This window comes from Amphiura filiformis, chromosome 17, assembly GCF_039555335.1.
Source record: "Amphiura filiformis chromosome 17, Afil_fr2py, whole genome shotgun sequence".
In the NCBI taxonomy this organism is placed as follows: Eukaryota; Metazoa; Echinodermata; class Ophiuroidea; order Amphilepidida; family Amphiuridae; genus Amphiura; species Amphiura filiformis.
Genome location: NC_092644.1, coordinates 1,229,902 through 1,251,495, shown reverse-complemented (window position 1 = coordinate 1,251,495; position 21,594 = coordinate 1,229,902). Strand labels below are relative to the sequence as shown.

The 21,594-nt window shown below is 34.7% G+C and overlaps 1 protein-coding gene across 3 annotated transcripts in view; it reads left to right on the top strand.

Annotated features, from left to right (window-relative positions):
* The window catches only part of LOC140136782 (breast cancer anti-estrogen resistance protein 3 homolog), a 97,559-nt gene that overhangs the window by 55,400 nt on the left and 20,565 nt on the right, over positions 1 to 21,594 (top strand). For all 3 annotated transcript variants that reach the window (XM_072158372.1, XM_072158373.1, XM_072158371.1), the window contains exon 3: positions 12,050 to 12,188. In XM_072158372.1, the coding sequence (XP_072014473.1) occupies positions 12,050 to 12,188 (139 nt within the window). The remainder of the gene's footprint in view (positions 1 to 12,049; positions 12,189 to 21,594) is intronic.

Here is a 21,594-nt window from a genome sequence, read left to right as displayed (position 1 = left end):
AAACAGGTTCCTTGCTGTTGTCCTCACAAATTTACTTAATGAAATTAGTTGTTAATTCAATTAACACAAGTGCATCAGCTCATGTTCTGATTACCTTCCTATTACTATCATTACTTCCACTCAGGAAATAATATAAGCTTAGATTGTCTGTACTGTTCACACTTTTAATATTCAATCTGAATTGGAACATACGGTGCTATAATAGACATAAGGCCGAGTAAAAAAAATACATGTTTCTCGTCCGCGTCCTCCTACTTTTTTGAAGATTTTTCGAATTTCTTTTTATTTTGTAAACTTTCAGTTATAACTTGTTGAAAAAAAAATGTTTCAGAAGTTGAAACTTATGTTACGGCTTTGTAAATGCATAATACATCATTTAAGAAGAGTTTTGTGATCACTAGAGGGCCTACCTCTCAAATCAATAAAATAAAAAGGGACTCCTCCTTTTTCTCAAATATCAATCTGCATGTCGAATACCCAAAATATAGTGCCAAATACAGGTATTCAGCGTCGTTTTCCGATAAAAAGCACCTCATCCTGCTAATTTTTAAAAACCCGGACGAGAAACATATTTTTATTTTTACTTGGCCTAATAGGTAGACACATGATCCAATGTTGCAGCGTATTAGTAGGTAAGCTTAATTAGAAGTGAAATTGACACTACCACTTGTCAGTCACTTGATCAATCAAATTTGTCATTGGGCAGGAAAAACGAAAAACCTCCTACATGTATGTGCTTGTGGCCCCTGAACATGTTTAAAACAAGACCGTCAACAGGTTACATAGGAGGTTTTGCTTTAAACATGTTCAGGGGCCAATGACACATAGAGGTTTTTCCTCCCCAACATGGCAAACAGTATACTCTGCCAACACTGCGTCCAAAAACAATTTGTCCAATGGATTTTGATTCAAAGTACTTTATAGTCCAACTGAATTTCGGCTAACCATATTTTGTCCCCCTTTACTTTGGTCCAAACCATTCTAATTGTCTCATATATTTTCGGCTAACAAAAATTGTCCTAGATACATATGAAGAAAAATATTAGTCCAAATAATGTTGGCCCAAAATCTTTGGTTGAAGGACTATAGTATGTGTGTGGATGTCTTTTGGACCAAAATATTTTGCATGAAGTGTATTTCGGCAAAACAACATTGGACTATCTGTATGCAGTCAGAGAAAGGACAAAGCAATTTTGGATGAAGGGGTATATTCGTAATATGAGAGTATTTATAGTACACTCTTTAGACCATGGACTGTAGAAGTTCTCTATAAAAATCAGCTCACCTTGGGGCCCCTTGCTTTGAAGGCTACTTAAGCATGCCCAAACCCCCTCGTTTCGACCTATGGGATGTCGTTCATGTTTTAAAGAGAGGTGTTAGGCCCCTAAAAGTCTAAAAATTCTCAAAAATTGAGACTGGAATAATAAGGTCTTCCTCGTCAGACTTGAGGCTTGTTATGAGGTGCTAGAAATTAATCATAAAAATGGTGTGAAAGGTTTTTTTTTAAATTGTTAGTTTTTAGTCAGGTCATCTTTTGTATCGAAAGTGACCTATAATTGAAATAATTAGAGTAATTACAAGGCAGAGTAACTTTGTTGCAACAGACGAGTTTTCAATATTGCATGGGAAGGTTATTTGAGGTTATTTGGCTTGAAATGTCTTTAAAAAGTGAGACACTTGTTGAATGGATTTCTAATAGGCCTGGGAAAATGACATGATTTGACCAGTTATTTCATTTTGCTGCAATATTAATTTTTCTCAGATGGTCTAATATGGTCATCATTAGTAAAGCTATTTTTTTAAACATACCTGTAGACTTTCAGGAACCATGTACATGTAGTTCAAAATGATTTTGAATGTGCAGTGTCAGGCATCTAAATGCACTACCTTAAATATTGATCGATTTAAAATAAAAATCTGAAAAATTTTAGTGATGATTTTCTTTAAAATTTGAGTGAATTTCTCAAATAATTATGTTCTCAAGTTTGGGAATACAATCTGATCATAGACCCTACAAAGCTATAAAGGGATTCGCTGTCATAGTGCACGTTAGAATATGACTGTTGCTAGGTCAACTGGCTCACGCTTTCTTTGTTACGAACCACTGATCGAAAAGATCAAAACACAAAGCCTATGGCATATCAAAATTCGGAACAGGTGTATGAGCCCAGGCTTGAACCAGTAACCAATGGTTACTAACGTGCACTACGATAGCGAATAGGGTCTATGAACTGATGTAGTTGGCAATCACCATGATCACAGATTGCCATGATGTGTCATGTGTTATGACAGTCCTTGGCTCGTTGACAGCCTAATCACATTAGTACTAATTTTATGTGGGTGTAATTAACCTGATTAAAAGGTTCACTAGCATAGGTTTCAAGTATATAGGCCTATCCCAGTAAGCACAAAATGTTTGAATGTTGGGTATATAAAGGGTATAATTTAAGGGCATACTGTAAAAGTTGTTATTTTCGTGTGTGTAATTTTTCATGTTCGATTTTTAACCATTTCACTTGTTTTAAAATTCATGATTTTGAGTCTTCCCACATGGACCTAGATACATAAAAAGAACATATTTGTGTGTTTTTATTTTTGCGGCAGCTGCATTGAGTGCGAAAAGCGTGAAAATTAACGCACTGCAAAAGTTTCCACTTTTACAGTACAACATTTTTAGCATTCAAAAACGTTTTTTTGCTACAAAACATTTTAATAATATTATTTAAAAGGGCACTTTGTGATCCACAGCCTCATCCCCCCACTTTTCTCAAAAAAGTTGAGATTTTTATACCACTGGAAACCTCTGGCTACATAATGTTTATGTACCAAATATTTCATGCAGATTAATTCGTTCAGCAAAAATATAGTCAAATTTGAATTTTGTTCTGGTATAGACGAATCCAACGAGCCAAGTCATGGTCAGGATTTGGTCGGACATCTTTGGGTAGCCGCTAGCACCAACCTGGTGTTTTGAGCGTCCAATTGTGCAAATAAAAGCCGCCTAACACCTAGAGAAGATGCAAGGACGAGGAGGGTTAATAGAATAATAGCTAATAATATATATAATGGAGATGATTCCGCAGGTAATCCCGTCGCATCTATTCATACATAGTCCTTTTGTTTGCAAGTACATCAATGCATAGATACCGTGTGTAATTAATCCGATTATTATGTCACTTCAACAGCGAATAGACCAGCTGTGTGTTTTGTCGAAGGGAACTGTATTTAGAGAATAAATGATAGGATTTTGTCTTTTGCCTATCCAATATCGTGTCATAATGGATGGGCTGGCCAATATTTTGAGTAGTGGATGCCGGCGCAGCCGATGAAAATATTGGCCAGCCCATCCATTATGACACGATATTGATAGGCAAAAGACAAAATCTATCTTTTATTCTCATTCTTATTCAGTTTTAATGTAATGTTTGCGAGAAAAACTGCCTTTTTTCAGAAAAAAATAAGTTACTTTTGTAAGGACATCCCCGTTGTTTTAAATGAACGAAACCATCACGAACATCTAAGTCGCCGAATCGCGTTCCTAGTTCTCGCACGTGTATTACGCGAACGCATTATCGCGCGATCATTGAGGAGCAACAAGCGTGCCGCCGTTGCATGGCAGCGCTCGCCCTGACTAATATCACTATCAACTATTGTGAGATATTATACACCAGAAAACCAATCAAATTACGTGAATTCTTTACAAGACGCACCCATTGAATAAGAATGTGTTTTAAACTTTAATCTTTCTTTTGTCTACCTGTGTTTTCGCGGAAGGTGTAAAATGGGTGATGGAATGCAGTTTAAAATTTCCGCCAAGGCCGAATCATTTCACATTTTGAGAATCAACTGAAATTTTGGGAATAAGCTTTTTGCGTGGATATCTACTGAAAAATGTCATAAAAGAGGATGCTAGGATCATGAAATCCTCCTTTAAGTATTGGCAAAATATTTTGCATTTATAAATGTGTGCCAAACAATATTTCAGAATAACAATTCAAGTGACAACATTTTCAAAATGTATAAATTGTAGTGTTTTTTTTTCATGTACAACATCTTTAAAAATGTTTTCATGACCTTCATAAACCGAAATGTTATTAAAAGGATTTGACCAAAACTAAAACATGCTTGTTTAACACTGTGAACGTGTTTTCCGGGACTTATGATCATGATGCATTGTACGTGATTGTCTGCTAATTTTAATGATAATAATAATGATGATAATTGTATTAAAAATGATATAAGTGTATTAAAGTTGTGACAGACTTACTAATAAATTCATCCTGTGGAACTGCATGCTTTGTAGTTGCATACAATGAAAGTGACCTAAACAAAATTCGCTAATTTATGGTAATTCTTGACTTATCTAGAAAAGCTTTAATAAAAAGAGTGAATTAAATTTGCATTTTCATTTGACTTCAAAGCCAGGTGGTTACATCAACTCTTTTGTGGTTGTGCAAAGTTACCGTTACCTCAAAGACCAATCTATTAAAAAACAACCAGATGCAATTCATGCAAATTTCAATTCTTAAATATTTTGTGGATGGCGTAAACAGTGAAGTGTAAAATTCTATTTTAATGAAATGGACCGAGTATGGTGTAAGTGCAATTGTCGGCTTTCAGATTTTTGGGGCTTTGAGCAGGAATCCATAATGTGATTAAAATGAAATGGTCACTCTAAGTGAAATGGACCATAGCCATTTTGAGTTTAATATTTCAGAACAAAAAATCACAGAATGAAAAGTAAAGATTTTTTTATAGAAAAAAGTGTAATCTGTATGATTTTAAAAAAAAGTGAAAGTAAGGAATGTACATTATACAAATGTTGAATATTTTTGTACTTTCAAAATATTTCAATTGAATCTTTACAAGTGATCAAACAAAAAAGATCAAGTCTATAGATAAATGATCCTTCATTTAGTATTTCTAATCTGTTGCTTTAGGGGATGGGAAAATTTGATCTTCTGAAATCAGGATCTAAATCTAAATATTTGAAATATTAATAAATCAGCAATTGATATAAATTACACTTGTTAAAAGGGCATTTCGTGATCCACAGCCTCATCCCCCCACTTTTCTCAAAAAAAGTTGAGATTTTTATACCACTGGATACCTCTGGCTACATAATGTTTATGTTCCAGAAATTTCTTGCAGATTAATTCGTTTAGCAAAAATATCGCCAAATTTGAATTTCGTTCTGGTATACCAGAACGAAATAACAACAGTGGCCTATGGACCAGTGTAATAAACTAAATCATGCATAACTCGCAAACGCAATATCTGAAATTTTGGGAATAAGCTTTTTTCGTGGATATCTAGTGAACAATGCCATAAAAAGAAGATGCTAGGATCACGAAATCCTCCTTTAAGTAATCAATAGAGTTATAGTCTTAAAAGACCATCTGGGTTTTGGAATATAATATGAACTAAAATAGCAATTTATTGTTGAAGGAATAATGTGCGATTTGCATTAAAAATAGATGATATTTTGATGGTTGGCAAATAATACCGTGATGCGTGATCACACTTAATTTGACTGTAATAAAAGCATTTCAGGCTTAGTCTTTCACAGGGTTTACAAGTATATCATTGGTATGCAAAAAGTAGAAATTGGACAAAATTGAAAGCATCAAGTCTGTGAGCAAATCGCACATTGCTTTTAAAGTAAAAATGGTTCTTTAATGAATATGCTTTAAAAGTGGTAATTTTTGTTTGTATATTTGTTTCACACTTCGCTGATTTTGAACTATTTTAAATTAACAATTTTGACATAGTCCACAAAAACAAAAGACATTTGCACATATTTATTTTCAAGGTAACTGTGTTGAGCGCACAAACGTGCAAAATTGATATTACTCAAAATTTAACCTTTTACAGTAGCCGGTTTTGACATTGATAGGCATTCTGTTGTGAATATAATATGATATTTTTTTCAGTCTTTCCACTCATCCGAGGTGCTTAACCATGGTCAATGAATAATAATGTAAATGTTATAATTTGGCTCATATTTTTGTCAATTTCGCTGCCTTTTGAACTCTCTGCCCTGCATGTTTCACTAACCATGCAAATCTAGTGTTAAGAATTCAATATTTTCTCCTCTACTGATCAACTGACTCTGGCATTAATTAGACTCGTAAGAGAAGTGCAGACCAACTGACAAGCCCAATTTTGACGTTTCTGTGTGTGAATTGACTGGCAGTGCTGTAGCGTGATTCATTTGATGGGGGGGGCACCGAGGCTGATTGAGGGGACACAGCAGCCCATTTTCCCATCATTTTTCAAAATTTTCACTTCGATTAAGGGGAATTTTCACTTCAATTTAGGGGCATGTGCCCTTAATGACGCTATGCCACTGTTTGGCAGTAACTGTGTTCCATTTTAGAAACTAGAAAGGAATTGAAACATTTTGGTAACTAGTGACTGGATTTAAGTAGCCAAAGTTTCTTCCGTCTGCATAGAAAGTTCAAAAATCTTAGCTCGACCACCATCAAAAACTTGCATAAAACATTAAAGGCCTATTCATTGATTTGGTCTTAGTTAGTGTTATACAATGTAGACACCCCAACTCAGCATACTAGTGGTTAAGCTGAAAAAATGTATATTAAAGACAAAATAGACATTTAATTACATGAATTTGTAATTTCTCAAAGTGAAATTAGCTACATGTCTTTGAATGGGATTTCAACTTTGTAATAAGCTGTATTCCTCATTTTTTGCCAAATTTTTCATTTCAAAAATACCATACCTAATGAAAATTTTAATGACTTATCCTTCACTTTAGATCATTTATGCACATTTTTTACACTTTCATTGGGATTTCTGAATAAGCCTTTAACTGGCTCTTAGTGTTTAGTTCCATTCCATTTGGCCATTGGTAGTAAATGGTCCACTGCCTGGACCAAGTTCAGTGTAAATGCCACTGAATAAAGGGATATTTTACACTTTATCCCAAATATGCCTTGGGCTGGGGTTGTATTATTATCTTATGAAACCATTGCAGTAAGCATGTTGTTACTGGTGCAAAAAATAATATTTGCCTTATTCAGGAAAGAATGCCACAAAAAAACCACAATATTACTGGGCGAAATGTTAGATAATACCCAGGATCTGTGATATTACATAAAGAATGGTCACTATAAAGTTTGAAGGTGTAATGTCATAATTATTATACACGCTATTTACAAGTTCTCTGGTGCAGTTAATCTACAAGGAGCCTGGGGTTTCAGTCTTTCCGATCTTTCTGCACTTGCACTTTTGAAACTCCCTTGCAGCACTGTTTTGTACTATTTCTTGTGGTCTGTTTACTACTGTTTTGAGGTCTAGGTTTAGTTAGTAAGTGCACAGGTGGTATACAAATATATTCTGTTTTCAAGTTAAAAGTTGTATGTGGTAATAAAAACAAAGTTGAGAAGAATAAGACAATGATGGGTCAGTCTGGATGTACAATCAATGAAAATATTCCAAATTTGCAGTGATGTCATTCAATCTAACAATATTCTGGTTTTGATTTAAAATTATATGTGAGTGGAGTGATTAGGCAAAAAAAAAAAAAAAAAAAAAACAAGTTTACATGTCATCCTCTAACTAACCCTAGTTTTCAAAAACAAATTAAAAAGTTTTTACTATGCCAATTGCCAAATCCACAAAAGTTGTTTTATTTTCTTTTTCTTTTTTGACATTCGGAAAACTTAAAAACCCATATTTTGAACACTTTCTTCTTACCATGTTACTTCTGAATGGGATTAAAACTGTACTTTTGCTCAGTGGCAAATTTAGCTGATTGTACGTTATAGAGGGCAGCAGATGTGAATGCTGATTGTCTGACAACCTTTTTGTAAGTGGATATATTGCAGTACTTGAACTACCCCCTCATTGGCACAAATGAACATTCTGTAAGATTCTTGTGATATTTCTAATATCATGTAAAATTATCAATTCTGGAGAAAATGAAGTGAATACAAATAAGCAGAATGCTTTCTACAGTAAGCAGGCAGTTCAGAGTTCAATCAGAATACAGTATTGTTGATTACCATAACCATTTAGAATTGTGTGACAGAATGACAGAAACTAAATATTTTATTTCCATAATTAATAGGGCCTATACCATAAATGTAACGGAATATTGATGTGGATGGAAAAAATAAATAAGCCAGTTATGTATTTTGCAAAAGCTGACATGACGTGAGTGTGAAATAGACTTTGTACTTTTGGGTACAAAAATTATTTTTCTCTTAAATAAATTCCCCCTTAGATGCAAAATATGACTCATTTGAATTGATCTATCATGTCATATGTATAAAAGAGCAGCTTTCATCTCTGTATTTCTGTCAAAAACCGAAATTTGAAATTGAAAATTTTCCAAACCCCCCTGAACCATGTGCTCAAGTCCAACAATCTGACACATAATCACATCCTTGCTTGCTATAATGTGAAACCTGTAAAATGGAACCCTACCCTTTCACATACTGCCTCTACCTGCAGGATAAATTTCACAATTATTTTCTTTTCACCACCAGAAGATATATCAAATTTTCTGATGGAATGCTGATCATAACATTTGTAGCTGTCTTATTACCGGTAGAATTACACCAGAAGGCCTTCTACCTCCAGATGGGTTTCGCTTAACTCTCTTCACGCGGGTGTCGACTGCAGACGACAAGTTTCAAAAAAATTTTAGAAATTCAAAAATTTCAGAAATGTAAATTTTCATGACCATATATGGAATCAGCATGAAAAATGCATTAAAATGAGTACAAACAAGCCTAGTATTGATTCAGTAGTTCTTAAGATAGCTCTTGATATTTTGAGAAAATATTTCAAAACTGAAGCGCATGGCCAGCACACAGAGCATTAAGTATACAATGATAAACCAAAATAGTTTTCTTGATTAGGGTGGGTGCAAGTAGCTGCTGGTGTAAATGTTGAACCTTCTGGTTATTGAATGTGCACTTAGAGCTATATATATTTACTGTTCCCAGTTTTATTTCTTGCTCAATATTTGTATGTTTTGCGGCAGGGTTATTCAGTCTTGAAATGTGTGTTTGACAATAATACATATAATTATATGCTGGTATGTTTTGAAAGAAAATATTTTGTATTTGCCATACATTTTGACATATTTGGAATGATGTTGAATATTTTTGCATGAGCTAAAAGTGTACAGAGACCATTTCAACATCACATAAATTAGGCCTTACGATGTAGTAAATTCGCAGAGTATTTGAATTGGTAAAAATGAATCAACACCAGGAAATTCAAATCTTTTGTGTTTCAAGGCTGACACACTCAAAATATTGCTGTGTTTGGTGACTAAATCTTCTGAAGCTGTTTGAATAATTCATTTGTATAAACCATTAGGAGGTCATCTTAAAATACAATTTTTTTCAATGAATTAAAAAGTAATAATTTTCAGTTCAACGCTTCTGAATTAAATTAATGGCACACTGTTAACTACCTATTTTAAGGCAGATGGTAGGGACACACTCAGGCCCGTACGCAGGGGGGGGTGCGGGGGGGGGTGCGACCGCACCTCCCCAAATTTGCAAAAGTATATAAAAAGTCCCTAAATTAAAGAATTTGCAAGCGTAGCGAGCAAAAAAAATCAGGTTTTTTACGCTTTTTGGTCAAAAAAGGTCCAAATTTGGGGGAAAAGTCCACATTTTACAAAATCGCACCCCCCTCTTAGAAAAAAAGTCCACTTTTTCAAAATCAGCACCCCCCAAAAAAAAATCCTGCGTACGGGCCTGGACACACTTTAGGGCTGTATCTTTCAAACCTGAGAAGTAAGTGACAAATTGATATGAAACTGAAAATGAAACTAATAAGTTGTACTAAGGCCTAAATTATGAAGCAGTGATGCCCCCCCCCGGCATGCCCCTCAGTCAGAACTCTTGGCCCCCAGAGCATAGGTGTAGATCTGGGGGTGCAGAGGGATAAATCCCCCCAACATTTTGCCAGAGGGGATGTTCCATACAATCATCCCCCAATGTTGACACCTGTATGCGGGTTTCTGACCAAATTAACCTCATATTTGGCTATGTTAGCCCCTAAAGGGCCATTTAAAAAAGCTCTAGGTTAACAATTGTTTCTACATTCACTGGATTTAATTTGAACTTGGGGGTAATTTAGCTATTAGAACATAAAATATGAATGACATTTGTCTGGTTGTGGTTGATCAATTAGTGGTCATTTGAAGATACATTAAGTCGATAGTTCATTGACCTTCCATATTGACTATCTGTGAAGTGACATCTTCTTGTTCATAACTCATTATTAACTGTTATAATGCATTGGTTTTATAGTACTGTATTTGACTTTATTGCCCCAGATGCTCGGACAAATTCATTTCAGCATAGGTCTAGGTATTAAGGTGGCTGTCTTTTATATGCAGTTATTATGTACCATGGTTTGAAAGTTAGAATCTATATTTTGCAAATAAAACAATGTTATAAATCACAGCCACTGTAATTTCTGTAAGCCAATATTATTATTACAACCATTGGATTTTCATGACAAAATGAGTTTCAAGTGTCAGGAATCAATTTTGTTCCCAGTCACATGCCTACATGTAAAGTGTTACTTACTTACAGGTTATGGAGGGGCACTAATTATGTTGAATATAGTAATTGGAAAATCTGCAAGATCAGATTTTTGTCATTTTTGCCTGTTTTAAATATCTCTGAATAAATACAGGGGGAAAGGGCCTGCCTCATGGATAGAGGGATGTTTTCCCCCAAGCAAAGTTCCATATTAAATGATGCTCAATTGGCCCAGCAAGTTCAGTTCTGAAATTGGTTCAGAAAAATTTGAGAACAAGTATAAGAAAATAATAAGATTTTTTGTGTGTGGCTCATTGGGTGGTTCATTGGACCCATTTTGTGGGGAAAATTACTAAATATAAATGAGTTTAAGGTTATTAATTATTTTAAACTGTTGTGATTTGGTAGTTCACTGAGCATCTTACGAATGGTAGTGAGCTTTTGCAAAAACTGCATTGCTCAATTCATAGCGAGTGTGTAGAAGAATTAAAATATCACAGATATACTTTTATAGGTGCTGCGGTTCTTGAGTTACGTTGTAAAGAGGGCTGAAACAACAACACTTTTGTAAAACGTACATAACTCATTAACAACAATAAATTAAGCAAGTTTGCAAAGTATACGATTTGTAGAATGAACTTTTGCAAAACATCAAGGTGTTATTTTTCAATAATATATTGATCTAGATAATGAAAATCGATTTTTAGGTTGCTTCGACCAACAATACCTCATCTACCCTTAAAGACTGTTCAAACTACAGTCTATGGTTCAAACCTTTTCAACTGTCTTGCTGTACATGTACAATGTATGAAAGCCAAGCACACACTCTAAGTAATGATAGGCCAAGGATACTAAAGACGTAAATTCAAAATTATAAACCCTTAGCTTAAGAATAAAATTGGCCTGATTCTTGATTCGCTACAATGGACCCTAATTACTAAGTCAATCAATTATCAAGGATTTCCCTTCATATCATAATACCAGGAATTCCCCATAACAAAAACATCTTTACAAAATCTATTGATGACTTCATCCCTGGTGTATGCATGCTTGAAGCACCCTGCAGTAAGAATGGACTAGTCCATTCTATAACACAACTACACAAGCAGGGTCAAAGAAGATGATCTTTAAGTACTAAAATTAGTTTTTAAAAGGTGTTTCGAAGTGTGAAAATATTTACAAACTCTCTCCTGTTTCTTGGAGTGTAGACACATAATAAGGAGGATAATCAGACCAATCTGTGATTGTATGACGTATAAATCGTAAGAACAAACCGGAGATATTTGCTTAGTTATCGAGGAGCCTACCTACACAATCATTGTGGTTGAGTCCTGCTTAGGTGCTTGTTGTTGACCAATACTTCACTCCAGCGATTTAATAAATTGATTTCACCATTTCACCTACAGGGCATGGCATAGCTTCAATATTCTATCCCTGCTAGAGCTTTGGAATTATGGAATTATAACTCCAACTTGATGGAATTATAACTTGGATTTGATGTTATTTTATTGCAGACTTTACTTCATCTAAACGAGAAGGATTTCCTGGGGTTAGGCATCAGTAATGCAGCACACAGAGCTAGGCTGTCTTCCAATATCGTCTATATCAGAGAGAAGTTGAAGAAAACAAGCAATGGGAAAACGCTTAGCAATGGTAAGTTAACCGCTGATTATTTCATGTAGTTCTCAAGTAGGTCCCTGCATGCTCCTGTTTTACTGGTGGATACAGGTTGAGAGCAGCTGATAATACCCCCCCCCCCCCATGGATGATATTATGATGACGTATTCTGGAGAGGATAACACCCCCCTGATTTTATCCACCAGGTTTAGCTAAATGTGTTCTGGTGAAGGGCATACAGTACCAAGCCCCCCCCCCAAAAAAACCTTGCTCATTTCTTTGTCCAATTTACCTTTTGTCAATTTTGAAAAGAAATCATTGAATATTTCATAATTGTATTATACGTAATATGTGAATGTTCAAAATGATGATGGGGTTGATGATACTTGGGTAAGGTAGCTTGGGTATTTCTATACATGGGCGTAAATCCGGGGGGGGGGGCTGGAGCGACGTGTCCCCTCTATACCTTTCGGCAAAATGGTTCATTTTTTGTTCTTTTCAGCCACTTTTTGACAATTCAGGCTGATTGCCCCTCCCTCCCCCACATTTCAAGCCAGATTGGCGCTAATGATTCTATACATTATATTTTTCAAACACCAACAAGGAACTAGATAACAAAATTTTACTGATTAACTTTATCAAGGACTATGCAAACAGAGAGCCATAGAAGAATTGGTAGACAGAATATTATCTAATTATGTAAATTTGAAGGAGATAATTATTCATGATACTGCAAAATGTATTTAAGGTTCTACCTGGGAAAAAATGTGGTATGTTTTCATACATGTACATTCTCTTAACTATGAATATGTGGAGTATTATGAACCAGTAATGTGAGTTTACTTTAACAGCGTTGCAGTAGATTTAATTACGAACAGACCCAATCATACGCTTCACATCAAATGAGCAAAGCGGTATTTATTAATTTCACTTGAGATTATTTTCATTAAGCTTTACTCTTTACATAAACCTATTTGCATAGTAATTAACTCATATGTATTGGAATGATGGTATAGCATAGACCTGTATTTGAAGTAGTTCATGTGAGATCTCATTCATAAAACGGTCATACATTATACATCAATTTGTAACCATCAACTTTACTGAAGCAACAATTGTATTGATTGCCATTGCTAAATGGCTTGGAAATCCAATATTGATAGTACAGTGCTCCTGGTGATTTAACCTTACCTAGTATAAGAATAAGTGCTGGAGACTCAATGATTAAAAGATGATTTTTTTCGGTTCCTTCTTTACATTCTGTCTATTTTAATAGGTTAACATTACCCACAGTACATAAGAACAAGTGTGTGAGACAACAGTTTTTAAAAGTAATTAAGGGCTCTAAAATGAGCGTTTATGTGCGTTTCGACAGTATTTTTGTGGGACATGAGAGCACCTCAGACCTATCGAATTGCATTCTGAATCTGAAGCATGTCTTTCTGATATCAAATAATTTTCATTTTTGAAAATCACAATATAATACAAATTTTATGACAAATTTTAAAAATTTGATATTTTTCAAATTTTTGATATATAACACTCCTCAAGTAAATTCTATAAATCTAATGACATATTCTTAAAGTGTATGTAGCAGGGAGGAAAAGCCGACGGTCAATTAAAAATTTTGACCTTTCATATTGAAGATATGGATTTTTGTCCCAAAAAGACCAAATTTTTTTTGGGTGTTTGGGAAAAAAAATCCATATCTTCAATACGAAAGGTCAAAATTTTCAATTGATCATCGGCTTTTCATCCCACCTACATACACTTTAAGTATAAATCATCAGATTTATAAAGTTTACTTCAAGTACTGTTAAATATCAAAAATATCAATTTTTAATGATTTGCCATAAAATGTGTATTAAATTGCTAATTTCAAAAAATCAAAATTATTTGATATCAGAATGACATTCTTCGTATTCAGAATGCAATTGATATGTCTGATGTGCTCTAATGTCCCACAATAAATACTGTCCAAACGCTCATACCCCAGCCCTTAAACCCAAGACTAAAATATGGCATAATTATAATATAATTTAGATTCAGACTCGATGGATATAAAAAAAAAATTTCTTTGCTCATTGCATTCTGTCTATTTTATAGTTACGAATATATGTTATCCTAATAATGCTAACCAGGTCTGGGAAAGATGTATCCAGGGAAATGTCCGGAATTAGAGGGAACACTTTGAATTTGGAGCGAAATATTCCTTCCCGATGTAAGAAATTGTAGAAAATGTTGCTATTTTCAAGTGAAATTTGGCTTACCCTCCAAGGGAATTTTTCAGCCCTGATCAAAAAAAATGAAGCAAAGTTCCTACATTGCATGTAATTTTAACTCTCTCCACATGGGTGTCATTTGCAGATGACAAGTTAAAATTTTCAAAAATTTTCATGACCATATTTGGAATCGGCATGAAAAATGCATTAAAATGAGTACAAATAAGCCTAGTATTGGTTCAGTGGTTCTTATGATAGCTTGTGATATCTCAAACTTTATAGACTTTTTATGTTGAAGCATATGGCTAGCATGCATAGCATTATGTATTTCTTCTCGCAGCAACAGAGATTTTGATTTTTAACCCTGTACTGATTGATCCTGCCTTAAAGCTCTGTTTGCAATTTTTCAGGCCATGGCTTTTTAGGAATTGAATCAAACTTAAAAGCAAGGCAGCAACTCGCAGCCGTATTTTCAATTATACGTCGTAAAGAAAGACCTTGGTTTGTTGCATCGGTTCAATTTGTACGTAATTATTATTTCCGAGGCAAAACGCCGCCCCACTGAACAATTTTCCAAATTTATCTAGTTGTTCGCAAAAGCACAAAGTATGGTTTATACAAATAGGCTTGTACCTACTCGGCAAAATGTCATGATTGTAGCATTAAAAAATTGCCTATGCTTTGCATCCTTGCAGGTAAACAAACACTTTAATATGATGTCAGTTTTTAAGGTTTTGAAGCTTCGGGTGTTTCATTTATGGAAAACCTTTTAATCTGCGGGGCATCAATACTTGAATATTGTTAATGTATTGATGTAGAGTCATGGTTAATAAAAAGTGACAAGCTACACGTAAAAGGATGCTCCCACTTTTTAGCACTGTTGACAATTATAAGGTTGAGGTGAAGTGGTCAGAGAATGATTTTATTGAAAGTGACATATTTGGTCAAAGTGCACTAGAATGCAACATATTGCTCTTTGATGCATTAAAAGAGAATGAAATGGGTGAAAAATAGTCTTAGATATACATAATTTTGATATTTGCAGTATTGATTGCCAGTGATTTATCATGCAAATTAGAAAATAGTCAAAATACCGATACATAAAAAAGGGGGATATTATATATATGTTTTTTATTTATTACGGTATAAAAATCCAGAAATACAGTCAGAAAACTGAGACATCTGGTTAACAATGCATACATCAAAAAACACAGAAATATAAATTTAAAAAAAAATAAATAAATAAAAAACACATTTTGACAAACAACAAATCAAGAATTTAAAAGATTCACAACTGCAGGAATTGTTGATTTTTTTTTTTTTTTTCTCTTGCATCTAGGCGGGTCAAGTTGTTGAGCATTCCTGAGGTTTTTACCGTGTCTTTTACTTTTTGGAGCAGGGAGCATCCTGTTGTGACGCTCTGATTTCAAAATGCTTTCACCAAAACCTCTAAGGAGATGTCCCCGCCTTTCAACAAGAGAACAGAGCTCAAGTGTCTTCAGAGCCTCTGAATACGAGCTGTACTGGTTACCGAGTATTATACGGCAGGCGCGCTTTTGGATAAGTTCCATCTGGTCAGCTTGGTGTTTAGTGATACTACTGTGCCACAGAGGACTGGCATATTCTAATACCGGACGCACGTACATTTGGTAGACCGAGGTCAGATCACTAGCAGAAGCTCTGAATCGCTTAAGAACATAGAGCATGTACATTCTCTGATATAAACCAGGATGCAAATTATTGATCAGTAAATTTTATCTATATCACTGAAAGTATGCATTCAATAAGTATAAAAAACATTAGCTAGTTACAGAATTCATCAAGATTATTGTAAAATGTGACAAGATCTGGTCCGTGGAGGCCAAAGGCTGCAAATTTGAAATTGAGATAAAGGCAAAAATATGGAGTGAAAAAACAATAAGTCATAACTTAATAACCAAGTATGTTTCAGTATATAAGCCTCATGTTTGTAAGGTACATGTAAAAGTTACAACTCAATTTTCAAAAATGCCTCCTATGTTGGCCTCCATGGATCAGACTGTGTCACAAAGTCATCTACTAAATAAATAGAATTAATTTATCTACTGAAGATAGCAAAATTAGTCCAGCCACACAAATGGCGATTACTGAAAGTGTTAGCAAACTTTTGAGCTGAATTTTGTTACATCCATTGTATTTTGTCAAGCATATAGTAAATAATGTTATCTACTGAAGATAGCACAATGTTGCAGTGGTTCAAACAAATGGCATAAATTGTCAATTAAACTACTTTGAGCTTGAAGAATAGTGTTAATGCACTTAAAATTGTAAAGAGTCTACAGTTCATTTTTGTTTCTCTATACAGCATGGTAAACCATCTACTCTCTATGGTAAACAAGATATATATTTTTTATTTATTTTTTATTTAAAAAAAAAGCATGCATTTCAAAGATACATGTAGGCAGCAGTGTAAATAAAGCACACATTGAGTTTTCTTGAAGTTACTTTGTATACATTGTAGATGCTATTAAAGGGGTAGAATGCTGACGCTGATATAATTATGGCATCGGGCACACCTAAATTTAGTACCGGTAGTTCAGAAATTGAAATTCTTGTGAGGACATGTTGCTAGAATTTCCCAGTCACTTTAAAAGCTTAAATAGATGGTGATAGTTGATTCCAAAGTGAGATGAATAATGTTCTTAACTACTAAAACATTGATGACACCCAAAGCTATCCCTAGGGATTATTACTAATACCCAAGCTTATGCCAACCCCCTTTTAATTACATGAATAATCATTTAGCAAAAAGAGGCCATCTTGTCTGTACGGTAATGTCTTCAGGTTGTTAGGTTAGAAGTGAATCGGTCTATACTTGAGTCTGAGACAGCTAAATAAATAGGTACTTGATGGGGATGAGCGTTGCTCCATCCATGGTTCCAGTCTTCATTATGCCTTGCTAAAGGTGTCTCCTCCAGAATTAATTGTACAATTATTGCTTATGGCTCATTGAAGCTGTTGGTTAATCATTTGCCATTTTATGATTAATTTTGATTACAAATCTGCAATGTTTGTTATAATGTTTGTGCCAAGAAATATAATGATGATTTCCATGATGACACATTTGTGGCAGGGTTACCAGACTTGCAATTTTGCAGCCCAATTGGGCGACTTTTGAAGAGTTTCCTTTAACTCAAATTGACCGTTTCCTGTCCATACAAACTATGGTTCAGAAAAAAGTTGGTGATTTTTCAACTTGGGCTCCTACGATGTAACTGTCAGTTGTTCCCTAATGCCATACAAACAAATAATTAAGAGAAAAATTTTGTGATTTTGTCAACAATTTGACCCGTGATTTGGGCTAAAGATGTGTAGCAACCCTGATTTGTAGAGATATGCCCATACATACTAACCACTTGTTAAAGTGGGCTGACTGGTGTGGTATAATTTGCATTTAGAGTGCAATTTGATTTGCAAATTTGTTTTGATGGGGTGAGCGAAATTGGTTTATATTTAGAAATTTAATTTGGTTTTATTACCCCCAGGTATGAAATTCTCAAATAAATGCATTTGATAAGCGCAATGATTTAATGACAATTTAAAATATCTAAAAATAAATGTTAGTTTGGTAGCTTTATTTTTTCTTATAGGAAGATAATGATAGAAAGCAAAATAATACTTCTACACTACTCAAATTTGGTACACTCACCGGAGCGCTTTCACCGGGTCAACCAGCGTCTTCAGCGGATGTTATAAGATAATGATATTTTCATTTCATATTCTTTCACAGTTTTTCTGTGGTAGCTATCCAAAATAATGCGAGTTAAATTTTTGAAACATTTCAAAATTGCAATGTTTCCATAATTTCAACTTTCTAATCATGTTTCCAGTTTAAATAGCATCAATAGGATCAACAGTTTTTACAGAGCACAGTTTAAAATCAAATCCCTACAATCGTGAAATATATCTAACATTCTGTTTAATTCACATTGGTTTCTGATCTTTAAAGTGCCATAAAAATCAGTACAGTCAATTTGATATGAACCTTAATTATGCATCAAACTCTGAAATACCGCCAATTTATGATTTCTACCAGGCAGCCCTGGTCCTCTCATCAAGATGTAACAGATAAGGATGCACTATGAGATGCAGATGGAGTTCCTCAGGGGTAGAGATTAAAGGTTTGGCGCCGTCCAGCATCCTCGTTAGATCATAGCTCAAAATTAATTAATCAAGCTTCATTAATATTCTTACTATATGAATGTTTGATTCAGATATCAGAGTGTAATGATGGTCGCATCGCATTAAGCTATTAGCATGAGTGGTGTGAAAGATAGGACTATTGGTAAATTCACAGAGTCATTTACCGTATTGGGTTTAATTGGTTATGGAGATGGATTGTGGTTGGAAGAAAATATGTGACGTGTCATGTCAAAAGGAGACACTTTTGGGCAGGTTATCAATTCTGAAGTTTTTACATATCTTAAATATAGGGATATTTTGCTCCACAACGCCGTTTTCCCAAATGAAATCGGACATTCCTAAGCGAAGATATTGAGTTCGTAAGTTATGGTATTATCAAATTGGAAATTGAGATATCGGTCTTTAAAAATATTATTGACAATGATGAGAGTAGAAATTACCTTGAAAAATGTCTCAAAAAATACAAGATGCCAGTTATATTCCGGTCTGAAATTATCAGACAATATTTTTAACATTAATAACATTACAAATTCGCAACAATCCTAAATTGTAAAAAAATCACCCCCGGGCAGATTTTTGGCTATATCTCCATTTACGATCCTGCCCAAAAGTGTCTCCTTTTGACATGACACGTCACATATGTTGCAACATTTTTAATTCCATAGATTTAACATCACTTTAACATTGAAGAAGACAATGTATTCAATAATGAGTTTGAATGTATCCAATAATGTGCTTAATTAGGTTAAAACCATACTAATGTACTCATACAGAAGGCCTTTATTGCTTACCTAAGCAATGAGAAAGTGGCAAAATATTGTGATGTATGAAGTTCTATGATCTAGCAGCTCATACCACTTGTGATTTTGTCCAGAATAATGGATGTTGGATTGCACATGATCTTCTTTACAGCTGTCTTCAATCAGTGTGTTTCTGCTGAGAATGGGTAATGTGGGGTGATGGGAAGAATATGTGGTAACGGCCACTAGTAGAAACAGACCTGGTGAAGGGTGATGTGGGTGATGCAAGGAACACATTGTGTGCGGTAAAGGCCCCAGTAGAAACAGATCTAGTGAAGGGGGATGTGGGTGATGCTTGTTAACCTCACCATTAACCATCAACCATGTGGTTAATACTATACTTGGTGATGTGCCTGGTAAAAACAGACTAACAGTAAGGGTGACAATTTAGTTGGTGACACCAGACATCACATAAAATGTGACAAACTACAATACAGTGTGAGTGATCAAAATCTGACCTTATAACAGTTTGAAGGTTACAAAGAAGTTTTTCTGGACTTTCACCTTCCCCACAAAATATGTAGGTAGTGAATTGTTACCCTGTATTTGCAGCCTAGCAGAAATGGCCTGGTTGACGGTGACAGGATTACAAATGCAGGGGACTAAAGATGCTAAATGTTCCTTACATGTATGCTCACAGTATTAATCTGTGTGAGGAAAATTTAACTAGTAAATTGATTTGAAAAAATATCTTTACATAAAAACGAAACCTGCTACACCAATATAAAAATCTGTAATACAATTTAATGTCTCAAGGAGGCAGTTATAGCATGAAGCATACACTGATTGGCTAGTCATGCATGCGGTATTCAATTACCATGCGACAGCTTAGGCCTATGTAACTACTTCTAATGTTGATGCAAATGTTTGAGAAAGCACTCTGAATGTTTTGAAAGCTCTCAGCCAGTCAGCCAGTCTAACATATTAAACATTATAATATTATTTGACAAAAAGTACTGTAACCCAAGGTTGAAGCAAAACTGAAACAAAACAAAAACATACTCCCATGCTGGCACTTCTTGGCTGTAATTTGCCGTTCACCCCACACACTTTACGCTTAATGACTCATTCCCTCGCTACTTTGCTCTCTCTCTCATTCGCACACTCTCTCTACAAGTATGCAGCCAGCATAGCGCCTGAGGAGGGTTGCTGAAAATTCCTCGCCGATTCTGTATGCCCACTTTGCATGCTTATTTTGGATTAAACTTGTCTGTGTGCTCAGGTTGGAATTGTTTCATCATTTGGTCGCACCTTTTGGATTCTACAACTTGTTGGATGCTCCAGGATATGTAAACTTTTGTGAGCCTTTTTGATGGTTCATTGCTCAGCACTTTTTTGAGTATTTTATGTTCATCTTGGCATATCCCTGATCTTGGACTACATTTTGCAATTGGAGTAGATAGCATCAGGTTTTGAACAATGGGAGTGCTAAAATAGGTAAAGTGTTGCTATTGTTTGTAAGGCTTATTTAATTTGTGTTAAGTTGCAGAAAAGGGATTTGACTATACCAATTTTGTTTGGACAACGCAAAATTTATAATTATGAAGAGTGCTACAGATGGTTGGTATCATGGGCGTCAATCCGGGGTGTCCTCCTCCCACATTTCAGCAAAATGACCCATTTTTTGTTCTTTTCAGCCACTTTTTGACAATTCAGGCCGATTGTCCCCCCACATAATCAAGCCAGATTAGCGCTAATGGCTGGCTGGCATATTGATACTTATGTTGATGATAACAGCTCAAATACTAGTAGTTTATCAAAAAGTCAGAATTTGTAATCACTGAGAAATGCAGATTATCTGAAATATGTAATATCAAAATCAAAACTTCCCTCCACCAGAAAGTATTTATGCATACATGTACATGTGTAAGGCTTTTCATCTTTCTTTATCTTTTTCTTTCCTTTTTTTGTAACCTTCGTTCATATAAGATACACATGCTTGAAATGCTTCTGTCAAGCGCCATTGTTTGTGCAGACTTTCTATAAAGCAATTATTTTGTTGGTGTTAAGAAAACTATTAATCCAAATTGGGAAATAGCTACTTTAGAAATTAGTGTATCGCCTGTATAGGTATGTTAATCCTATTCTTATTATTACAATTGCTAAGGAATGCGACTGTAGCCAATTTTCAATGAATTCTCGTTATTAGAAAAAATATCAGAAAAATACAGTGCTAATTTGTTGAAAAAATGTTAAACCTGTTTTTCTGAACGAAACGTAGACTTCGCACAAGTCTAA